The sequence below is a fragment of the Lipotes vexillifer genome, unplaced genomic scaffold (genome assembly GCF_000442215.2).
Source record: "Lipotes vexillifer unplaced genomic scaffold, Lipotes_vexillifer_v1.1 scaffold90, whole genome shotgun sequence".
Taxonomy (NCBI): Eukaryota; Metazoa; Chordata; class Mammalia; order Artiodactyla; family Lipotidae; genus Lipotes; species Lipotes vexillifer.
In genome coordinates this window covers 5445214-5457319 of record NW_006782310.1, presented here as the reverse complement: position 1 = coordinate 5457319, position 12106 = coordinate 5445214, and the positions used below count along the sequence as shown (strand labels likewise).

The 12106-nt window shown below is 47.0% G+C and overlaps 1 protein-coding gene across 1 annotated transcript in view; it reads right to left on the bottom strand.

Moving 5' to 3' along the window:
- FHOD3 (formin homology 2 domain containing 3) overlaps nt 1-12106 on the bottom strand; it is a 517118-nt gene that overhangs the window by 76873 nt on the left and 428139 nt on the right. Inside the window, 2 exon segments of the mRNA XM_007455216.1 lie at nt 1907-2787; nt 10699-10995. Of these exon segments, the coding sequence (XP_007455278.1) occupies nt 1907-2787; nt 10699-10995 (1178 nt within the window).

Genomic DNA, 12106 nt, shown 5'->3' with positions numbered 1-12106 from the left:
ATGCGGGATCCTCCCGGACCGGGGCGCGGACCCACGTCCCCTGCATCGGCAGGCGTACCCTCAACCACTGCGCCACCCGGGAAGCCCCAAACTGTTACTCTTTTATTCTTCCCACCCTGAGTCAAGAGCCAGCCTCCCCGTCAGCAACCTCCGAGGCTGAGGAGCAACCAGGGAAAGCCCAGAGGGTGCAAGCAGCCACGCGGGACGGTGGAGACGGGCCAACCAGATCGGCGTGTTGGAGTGTGAAGGGAGTGAGGGCACATCCTGGGTAACTCCCGGCCACCACGTCTGCTGTTTCAACCCTGCCAGGCCAGTCTTCTCCCAGATGCCAGGTCTGACGGTAAGAATTGAAGGGGGCATGAGGGTGGCTCATCACCACACGTGACCAGTCCTGGGAAGTCAGGACACAGAGAGACCAAGAGCAGGTGCCCAACGTCACTTCCCTTGGTGTCATTTCCTAGAGAGGACCAGTTGGAGGAGAGGACTGATGGCACGATTTTCTGTATTGGATCCTAGCAGGTTGATTTGTAAACAGGAGAAAACTTTAATTTTGACTTGGGGGTGGGGTGGGGTAGGGCTGGAAATGGTTTAGATTCACATCCTTGCTGGGACTGGGCAGAAATCATTGCAAGGGTAAAAGCCAACTCAGGCAGAGCAGCAGGTAGATCCAGACCCCCAGGCACAGGTTTTAACAGGAAGTTGACCGCTTACAGCTCCCGCCGTAGCCTTTCAGCATCACACAGTGGTGACAGGCGCTAACTCCATCACTCGGGTCCTCGTCTGAAGGACACTCCTGTCCTGAGGATGCTGCACATACTTTTTGATTCAAACTCAGTGCCCGACTGGCAGGTGAGGGAGCCCAACTCAGGCATCTTTATACTCACCCAATATGATGCTAAATGAAGCAACCCATAGAGCTGGAATTAATTCATGATAATAAGTTCTTACATGTTTAAACTATACTTTACAAAGCGTCTTCTCTTACCCCTAGTTCCTGAGAAGATAGTCTTAAACCTGTTTTAAAACTGTAATATACCCAGAATCACAAGAGTTTTTTTTTAAAAAAACAGTTCTTTAAGATATGTAAAGGAGACCCTATTAATGCAGTGAATTATGAGAAATAAAATCTGTGACAGCATCATGCAGCCTCTTCCTCAGTGTTCATTAGCCATGACTTTACCTTTGATGTCCAGTAACTTCATGTACAGAGCTTTCCATTTATAAAAGTGGTTGGAATATCTCTGTTAAAAATATCACAGCAGCAGTGCCTACAGGGTTCGCAAACATCTATGAAAAATAAGAAATCTAGATACGTGTGTAATGTTTACAGGATGCTAACTATATGGTTATTTGGAAATATCTAGATAGTTGCAGCATGCTGACTCAGCCAGCGGATTATCTGAAGAAATGCCACGTGGATTACCGCCTTTGTGAAAGCATTGTGTGGTTACAGCTGAGGTTCAAACTACTACTATCAACCATAAACAACAAAGGTTAAGTGTGAATAAACACATCCCCGGGACTAAGTCGGTATATTTGTTTAATTAGCAAGCCTACTTTCCTCTAGAGAATGTCAACATCTGCTGTCGGGCCACACTAACATCCCCTGGGTAACCCTTTTGTTTCTTCCTCAAGGTTACTGGGTTCTTTGAAAGCTATTTCGCCTGTTGGTGTTAGTAAGCTGCTGTCCATGTTAGCAATGAATTATCCCTTATGCACTTAGCTCACACCGAGCATGTGGCACTGAGAGTACTGTATTAAAGGTCAGATTTTTATACCAACTGCCTTTTTTAGCAAATAGCAAGAGCAGCATGAAGGGCATTTTATATACAACGAATCTCTCCGTTCTACCCCACAGCTGAAAGTAACTCTGCAAATCAAGAGGCATGCTGGATGCTAGCGGTACCTTGGAGACAGCCAGTTCCTTCGATTTAGACTCAAACAGGTGCTCCAGCTTGGAAGTGTCCACCTTAATAGGTTCCAGTTTCGACCACAGGAATTCTCTGCAGCGGCCGTTGTTCTTACACGGCCACTCAAAAGGCCGCACTTCATTCCAGAACAGACGGATGGTCTTCTTTTTCTTGGTGAATGCTGGCTGACCCCTGGGTACCTGGGGCCACCCTAAGCCCTGAGGAGGAGCACAGAATACTGGAGGAGGAGCCAATAAATTACCGGGGACTGGAGGGGGAGGCACGCCGTCCAGCAGGGGGGGAGGGGGAGGGGGCGGCAAACCGAGAAAGCTGGGCGGGGGTGGGGGAGGCAGCCCCGGGGCCTCCCTGTGACCCAGGTCCACGTCCAGGACGTCAATGTCGTCCTCCTCCCCCAGGTCAGTGAAATCCATGTCTTGGATTCTGAGCTCCCGCGGATTGGCCATGAGCTGGTCCCAGATGTAGTCAGATTCCGTCTTGGGCTGTGCCGACACCTTCTCCGTGACCTTGTCATTGGGCTCGGCATCAGGAGAGACGGGCCCTCTCCCTAGGTCCCCGCTGTTGAATTTCTCAGCAAAGGCTCTCACGCTGCCCCGATTGTCCAGACAGCCAACGTCCACCCTCCTGACGCTCTCATCCTGGGCCAGAGAGTTGGCCTGCAAGGTGGATATCCGGCTGGCCAGGCTGGCTACGGCCTCCGCCCCCTGCGCGGTCCTTGTGGTCTCGCCCTCCCCCTTCTCATCATCCGTGGGCTTTCTGTTATGGGCATACAGCATGTCCAGCATGAACCGTTTGCTGGTAAGGATGTCGCCACACTGCTCATTTACACTGGCATCCTGAACACCCGCAGACCACAAACCTGAAAAGTTCACAGGAAAACAAAAAATGAGAACGTGGCATGGGCCTCAATACTATGAGAAAGGCAACTAGGCAACATGTGGACATTGCACACAGAGGGATTCAGGAAGGCACAGAAATAAAGCAATTGGAGAGGAAGGTGGTCATGCCTGACAAGATGCTCTTGATCAGAAAGAGATGCTACATCAAAGAGCCAATGACCCACTCTAGGACCCAAGACTCTTGTAGGTATGACACTGCTTGTGGCTCTGGCCTAGGCTCATGGGAAAAATTTTCCGCACCTTTCCTGCCCACCCAAGACAGCTGGTCAGGACCCACCCAGGATAACTAAGGGGCTTCTGCTCTAACTACACACAGGGAGGCAAGGAAATGCTCCCTCACCCATGGCAGATGTTGGAAAGGCTGTAGAGTTATCCCCCTTTCTCCCCCTACTCCACCTCTGCACCAGGGCAGCCGAAGTGTCTGGAGAAATGCACAGACCATGCCATTGGTCACACTTTAAGTTCATGGCCACCAGTCTTCAGGTGATGCTGCCTGGCGGTCCCATCCATGACCTCTCCTAGAAGACTGTTCACACACCTCCCCTCTCCTCTAGCATCCCCCACCCACCTCATCCTCTGCAAGCATGGCCTTGTTTCCTGTTTCAAAAACTTAATAGACAAAGTCAGAGATCTTCCAGGGCCTCCATTCTGCCTCCACCCACCCACCTGCACCTGAACCCTGACCATGGCCTCTGTCCTGTGACACTGACAAACCGTCCTCTTAGCGGGGGTCAACCGCTCCACTCGTGCATTTGGAAGCCACTCCAGCAATTCTCCATCCTGCATCTCCCATGCTCCCCCTACTAGGCCTTCCTACTGGCAAATAAACATGGTATAATTTCACCCTTGAAACAAAAACAGAAAACCTCACTTGATTCCACTTATCCCTCCACCTAGAATCCCAATTTTCTCCTTTCTTTTTAAGGAAAGCTGCTTATAAGAGTTGTTTTGCTATCTCCAATTTCTTTCTTCCTTCTCTCTTGAAGCCAGTCTAGTGACGTTTTTGCTCCCTTTCAAAGATGCTCCTTTCCGGGTGACCGACGACCTTGCAGCTAGACGCAGCTGTCACTCCCTCATCCTTGACTTATGCCCTTCACTTGGCCTCCCAGACGTTGCACTCACTTGCTTTGCCTCCTTCTTTTTGGCTGCTCCTTCTCAGTCTCCTGGCTTGGTTCCTCCTTGTCTTTAACATTTAAGTGTCCCTGGACCTCTTCTCTCCATCTACACTCACCTTCTTAGTCACCATCTCATTCAGTCTCAGGGCTTGAAATACCACCTTCTGCCCTCACTCCCATCCACTCACTGCAACTGCCTCTCCTGCAGTCATTTCCTACCTCGGACACGGCTACTTCACCCATCTTGCTGCCGATTCCAAAAGCCCCGGAGTCATCCTTGACTTTCATCCTGTTCTTTCACCCCACACAGCAGGGCATCCTGTTAGCTAAATCTTCATGGTACATCCGGAATCCAACCACTTTTCTCGTCACCACTCCTGCCATGATCCCGGTCCGAACCAGCATGGTTTCTTGCCCACGGTATTGCAGGGGAGCCCCTAGCTGGTCTCAGCTTCCACTCTTGTCCCTCTGCAGTCAGTTCTCAACACCACAGCCACGTGATGTGTTACAATGTCCGATCGTATCTCTCTGCTTAAAGTCTTCTAATAGTGCCACATTTCACTGAGACAAAAAGCCAACGACCTGTCAATGTTCCCAAGCCATGTGTGATCCCACCTTAATTTTCCTTCCTCTCCTACCACCACCACCTCTACCACTGCCACCACCCCAGATATACACACATGAAGCTCTTCAGCTACAGCAGCTCCTTGACATTCCTAGAACTCACCAGGCGTGAGGTGATCCAGCCTCAGGATCTTTGCCTCTCCTGGGACAAACCCAGGTAATCACACAATTTGCTTCTCAACTTCCTTTAGGTCTTTGCTCAAATAGTATCTTCCCAGTGAAATCTTCCCCGATCACCTTATTTAAAATTGTGCAAACCTCCCTCTCCCCGCCAGTTTCATCCTTTCCTGCTTTATTTTCTACCCAAGCACTTCTTACTGTCTAGTCTTCCACACGTTTCCTTTTTAGATTTTACTGTTGCCTCTGCCCCATCACTGGAATGATGATCATTACTTGTTAAGCTGTGTTCCTCCTTGAAATGTAAACTCTACAACAGCAGGGATCTGGGCTTGTTTTGTTCCCTGTCGTATCCCCAGCACCTAGGATGAATGAATGAATGAATGGTCACCAATGTTATCCCTCTGAATTTGCTTCCTAAGGGCCAGCAGGGCTGTGCAGTGGGCATTTCAGGATGTGAGTTCCATCAGATATCTAGGGCCTGTGTGGATATTCGTTTGGGGAGGGGGCAGAAGACCCAGGCCATGGACGTGAGCACCAGGAGTCTTCTTTCTGCCAAAGGGGAGCCAGATCAAACGGGCTGGGTCGGGGGGACACTGGTCTCTCCCACATAGCTGGGCCTTCATCTTGAGGAGGTATTTACTGGGGAAGCACAGAGGCCCCCTGGTGCTCCATTTCTTCCTGTGTAGCTTTGTCGTCTATGTTCTCCTCGACAGTGGCCTGAGCTCACCAAGCGACCAACACAGAACAAGGAGCTCTTAAGCCCTCTTGTAGGTTGGTTTCACAAACAAAATACACTTAGGCGATAACCACCATCAAAGAGAGAAGAGGTGGCATTTGAGGACATGACGGAAAAACTTCTACAGCTGGTCAGACAGTCCTGTAAATAGGGAGACTGCTTTGATGCCAGGAGGCTGCGGCAGATAAAGTGGCTGAGTCTCTCTGAACAGACTGCCTCACTCTCTCCATTTATTGGGAAATGTTGGCAGTTACTTATTTTGGCAACGGAAAAGAGCATAATCAGGTAACATTCTGAATGCTGGTTTTCTCGTTTACATTCTTCATTCATTTAGGTCTTTTTAAAATCATTATGTAGGGTGCTTCTTTGTCCCTAGTAATTCCCTTTGCTCTGAAGTCTACTTTACCTGATATTAATATAGCCACTCCAGCTTTTCTTTGATTAATGTTGGCATGATATCCTTTCCCAACTTTTAACTTTCCATCTGCCCATGTCATTACGTTTGAAATGAGTGTTGTATATGATAGCATGTAGTTGGGTTGTGTTTTTATACACTCAGCAAATCTCTGTCTTTTAATTGATGTGTTAGGGCTTAAGTCTGCTGTTTTATTTGTTTTGTTTGATCTCTTTGTTTCAGTGTCTGTTTCTCCTTTCTTGGTCTCGGGTGGATTACTTGAATATTTTTTAGAATTTCAACATGATTCATTTAGAGTGTTTTTGAGTACATGGCTTCATGTAATTTTCTTAGTGGTTGCTCTAGGTGTTACAATATATACACTAACTTATTTAGTCTATTGGTATTTACTACTTTTAAGTGTAGAAACCTTACTTCCATTTCGATCCCATTACCCTCCCACTTTTAAAAATACAATTGTCTTAAGTACTTCCTCTACGTATATTGAACACCAGATATCAAATGTAATTTTTGCTTTTCCACCATCAAATATGATTTAAGAAGCTCACGAGTAAAAAGAGAGCATTTTTTAATTTACCCCTATTTTTACCCATTCTGTTGTTCTTTTCTTTCCGGAGTCCCAAGCCTTCTTGTGTCATCATTTCCTTTCTGTTCAGAGAACTTCCTTTAGCCATTCTTCAAGGGCAGGTCTGCTAGTGTCAAATTCTCCTAGTTTTTCTTTAACTGACAATGTCTTTACTTTCCCTGCATTGTTAAAGGCTACTTTTACTATATATGTAATTCACGGTTGATAGTTCTAGTCTTTTAGCACTTGATAGATGCTGTGCCCCTTCCTGCTGGCCTCCATGTTTCAGATGAGAAACCTGCTATCCTTTGAATTGCTGTTCCTCTATAGGTACCACGTCATTTCTTTCTTTCCAAAAAATGTTTTTTTGGTTTTTAGTCTTCAGAAGTTTGTCATTTGTCTTGGTGCAGATTTCTTTGGATTCATCCTTGTTAGGATTTGCTCAGCTTCTTAAATCTGTAGATTTATACCTTTTGCCAAACTTGGGAAATTTTCAGCCATTATTTCCTCAAATATCTTTCCACACTGCACTCTCTCTCCTCTTATTCTCAGACTCGGATGAAATGTTAGTTTTACTGACATAATCCCATGGGTCCCTGAGGCTCTGTTCATTTTTTTTAGTCTATTTATTTCTCTGTTATTCAGATTTGGTAATTTCTACTGATCTGTTTTCAAGTACACTGATTATTTTCTTTGTTGTCTCCAATCAACTATAAAGCATGTCAAATATTTTATTTCAGTTACTGTATTTTCCAGTTCTATAATTTCCCTTGGGTTCTTTTTTAATAACTCCTATTTCTTTGCTAAGATTTTTTTTCATGTATTTCCTGAGGCCTGAGTGTTTGTAACTGTCCACTGAAGCATTATTATGATGACTGCTTTAAAATTTTTGACAGATAACTCCAGCATCTGATTCATCTCAGTGTTGGCACCTGTGGATGGTCTTTTCCCATTCAAGATGTGATTGCCCTACTTCTTGATATGATGAGTGATTTTCGATTGTATCCTGGCTATTTTCGGTATCATCTGATAGACTCTGGATAATATTTAATCTTCTCTTTTAGCAGGTAGTCACCCTTTTGGGGTGTAGCATACAGGGCTTGCTGCAGGTAGATGTTCAGCTCCCTCCTGGGTCCCACTGTCACCACCCAGGAAGAGGGCTGACTCACACTCCCTCACTGCAGATGGGTAGGGTGGAGGTTCAGCGCCCCCCTTGACCCCACCAGCATCTTCCCAGTGGAGGTGAAGCACTAACTCACATTGGCTCATTGCCTCCCAGTGAGGTGGAGGCTCAGCTTCCCACCAGTACCCACTGATTCTGGCTTGGGGAGAACAGAGTGCAGACTAGTACCACCTCCAACCACATCATTCTAACCTTGTTTATACCAGATGGGGATGGAAGCTCAGCTCTCCGTTGTGCTCCCATCAGCATCAGGGACGAGGACGGTGGTGGTGGGGACAGAGAATGCTATTAGTCCCCTCTCCACTCCTCATTAAGTCTAGTTCCTTCTGGGTGGGGGTGAAGGCTCAGATCCCCACAGGACCCCACAGACACTACCCTGTTGGAGGAATTGGGACCCACTTGCTTATCCCCTTCAGGGGATAGACTGAGCTCCCCATTAGGCCAACACTACCCCAGCAGGGGAACTGGAGTACTACCTGCTTCTACTGGGCAGGGGATAGAAGACTGGCTCCCTTCTGAGTCCCGCTGACACCACAGAGTTGAGGAGGGGAGGGAACGGCAGAATTGTCACTCCTATTTCCATGGGGGTGCTGTATAGAAAGCCACTCCCTCTTCAGTCTCACTGAAACCACTGGGTTAGGGGGAGAGGTGGGACAGTGGCAAATTTTCCATTAGACCTTATTTAGGATAGAGCACTTATTAACAGCAGAAAAGATTTTCTGTTCTGTTAGGCAACGCCTTTCCCAATCCTTTGGCTAAGGGAATCGGCTTTCCTTGAAGCTTCACTGCCATGTCGTTCCAAGTCTAAAGCCTCCTAGGCAGTCTGCTTCCTTCTTTCCAACTTTCAGAGTCCTCCTATGATTGGTTGTTCTGTTACATCCAGGGTGTTGGTATTTTAGCTGTAAAACGGAGGACCTGGGAGCAGTGGGCGCGTCTCCATCTTAGCCAGATTCATTCATGTATTCATCAGTGGTTTTATGAGCCCCTACTATGCTCTGGGCACCCAGCCAGGAAGTAGGAACTCACAATGAGTAAGACAGACAACCCCATCCTCACAGAGCTTACATTCAAATAGAGACAAAGGACAGTTATACTAACTACAACACAGTGTGATGAATGCTACAGTAAAGCCTCTTACTCTAATGCTAGGGAGTGGAACACATGAAAACAAAGAAAAATAAAACCACACATCTGCAATAAGTTGGGTCTCTTTCAAGCCCTAGAAATTCATTCTCAAGTAATAGGTGCAACTGTTAGAAATAAGACTGGGAATCACTTTGATTGCCTTTGTGATTTAATTGAGAAAATTCTGAAAAGCAAAAGCTATGGTGAGAGATCTTCTCTGTCTCCACAGCTGCTGATGTGCCCATGAGCAGCGGGATTTTTTAGGAACCAATAAGCTACAACAAATAAACATGGTCACATCTCTTAACAGCACCAGACTGAAGCAGAAAAGTCACTGCAAAGCTCCAATTCCTGGACACCACCAGCTTTTGGAGAAAGTCAATGGTTCTTCACTGGGAGCAGAGTCTCCATTTTTGGAAAGTTGTCCTTATTTGGAAGGATATTGGGCAACCTGATCCAAGAAAGCTCTGTTCCCCAGCTTATTTTTTACTAATCCAACTTGTTTATATGTTTTAGGCCTGCTAAACCTAGTTATGATGAATAATACTTAAAGCTACTCATAATAGAATAAAACATGATTTAAGGCCAAATGATCAAGAAGACTTACCCAACACCCTGTACTGTGACCATAATTACATTAAATGTGAATAACAACAAGTAGAATTTGAGAGTGTAACTGTAATCTGACTTTGAAAGAAATTTAGTATCAATACACGTAATCCTTTTAGCACATACATCTTCAACCAGACACAAGATTTTCAATGCGATAATTCCTAAGACATAAAGTATTTTAATTCTTCCTTTTTCACTACATAATGGTGACCAGTGACATACAGAATAAAATGGAATAATATAACTGTGAAAACTCAAATATTAACTATTTAGACTAAGCCATTGATTGACAGGTCTCCTAGGAGACATTATGGCTTCATTCATTCATTCAATCTTTGTTCACTCATCCAGGCTTCAGGGACAATGTATTCTTAATCTGTGAACTAACATGCCACTGATTGGCAGGCCCTTGCAGCTGCCGTTTGGGCCTAAGATGTAAGTTCCTTGAGTCTGTGTCACTGTGTAGCCTGAATGAAGCCTGGCCCATAAGACATGCCTTCACTGGTGAGGAGAGTCAGTTGAAAGAGGTGGCTTCCTGCCACCCTGACAGTGTACAGGTCATGGGTAGGAAAACCAGCTCCATGGTGTCGCATATGAATCATAATTCAAACGATTATCTGAATCGTTTACAATTTCTAGAACCCTCTGTGGCACCCTCCCCAAGTCCCTAGTGAGGACTAACATTCCATTTGCTCCCTAAACATAAAGTCACCATTAAACAGGAGAAACTGAATGAATATTGGGGATAACACCAAAAAGGTATGATTCCATAAGAAAAAGCACGTACTTAGTATTGAAGAAAAGAGTGGTCCTGAGCATATTGTAGAAAATTACCTAAATTACATACATTCCAGCTGAGCACATCAAATTGATCTCTGCATGCTGTGAACTGGCAGTTTTTGAAAGTACTCATATGATTCATTTCACCAAATCTGCTCTGGTCTGAAATGTTCAGTCATAGTGGCTTAACACACTTCCTTGCAAAAACTCTTTCAAGGGAGTAGACAACAACACGACATGTCTCTAAATTTAAATCAGAAAAAAGCCACACTTACTACTCACAATTAAACAGTTAGAAGGAAATGAGGAATTTCTCTTCTGGGGTTTGTTCCTCAGGAAAAGTCCCTTGTCGCCCTCATTATCAGGCCCTTTTCCCAGCTGTAGAAGTGACGGTGCAGCCTTGTGGCAGAGGGTCGGGGCCCTTCTGCAGGGCAGGAAGCTGCTGGCTGGCTGAGTGGGGCCACACCCACCTCCAGACACTGGGGGACAGTCTGGGGAGTAAGCTGGGCCAGCCAGTCAGCTCAGAGGCCAGCAAACCAGGTCCCCTGCCCCGGGGTTCCCTGGGATGTGTTCACGGGGCAAGGGGGCCTCCTTACCGGTCCCCCTGTCCCGAGAGAGCTTGTCCTCCTTGTCCTCCCTCTCCAACGTGCTGCTGGAGGATGAGACGCTGGAGGCCGAGCAGTTGTCCCGCTCATTCACTGCCTCATTCTGCTGCTCCTTCTCGCTCAGGGAGGCTCGCTCTTCAGCCTCTGGCTCCAGGGCCCGCTCCACCTCGCTCTCTGCTCCCGCGTGGACAGGGGCTAGTTCCCGGCTGGCCTCATTGGCCACCCGTCCCGCCTCTGCCTCTGCCTCCGCTTCTGCCTCTGGTTCGGGCTCAGGATCCCCGGTGCTCACTGGGGGAGATAACAGTGGAGATTATGAGCAGGACAGGAATTTCTTGGAAGCGTCGAGTGAGGGCGAGATTGAACGTGAGGCTGATTTTTCCGTGCTGTCTGAGGCAGGCAGAATTCTAAACTGGCCCCTGCGATTCTAGTCCCCTGGTTACTCAGTCAAACACAGACTGAGGCACTGCAGGGAAGGGGCCGTACAGCTGGTGTTCACGTCTCAAGTCTCTTGACCTTAAGATACGGAGATTATCCAGGTAGGCCTGATCTAACCTGGTGAGCCTTTTAAAAACAGAGTGTTTTCTGGTTAGCATCAGAAAAGGGCGTCAGAGATTAGAAGCACAAGAAATATTTGATGAAGTGCTTCCCTGGTGGTGCAGTGGTTAAGAATCCGCCTGCCAATGCAGGGGACACGGGTTCGTTCCCTGGTCTGGGAAGATGCCACATGCCGCGGAGCAACTAAGCCCGTGCGCCACAACTACCGAGCCTGTGCTCTAGAGCCCACGAGCCACAACTACTGAGCCCGTGTGCCACAACTACTAAAGACCGTGTACCTAGAGCCCACGCTCCACAATAAGAGAAGCCACCGCAGTGAGAAGCACGCTCATTGCAACAAAGAGTAGCCCCAACCTGCTGCAACTAGAGAAAGCCCGTGCACAGCAACGAAGACCCAATGCAGCCAAAAATAACTAAAATAAATAAATAAATTTATTATTTAAAAAAGTATTTGACACATCAGTGCTGGTTTTAAAGGTGGAAGGGGCCATGTGATGAGGAATGTGGTGGCCTCTAGAAGCTGAGAATGACTCCTGGCCGACAGCCAGAGAGGAGCAGGGACCTCGCTCCTGCAAGCACAACAAACTGAATTCTGCCAACGACCCGAATGAACTTGGAGGTGGACTCTTGCCAGGGCCTCCCGATAAGAGCCCAGCCAGCCACAACCTTGATTGTGGCCTTGTGATACACCGGGCTGAGAACCCAGTTAGCCATGCTGGGCTTCCGACTTATGGAAACTGTGAGATAATATAAATGGATGCTGTTTTGAACAGCTATGCTTGTGGTAACCTGTTACACAGCAATAGCAAACTAATACATGATCCTTTTGCCTCTTCAGGGAAAG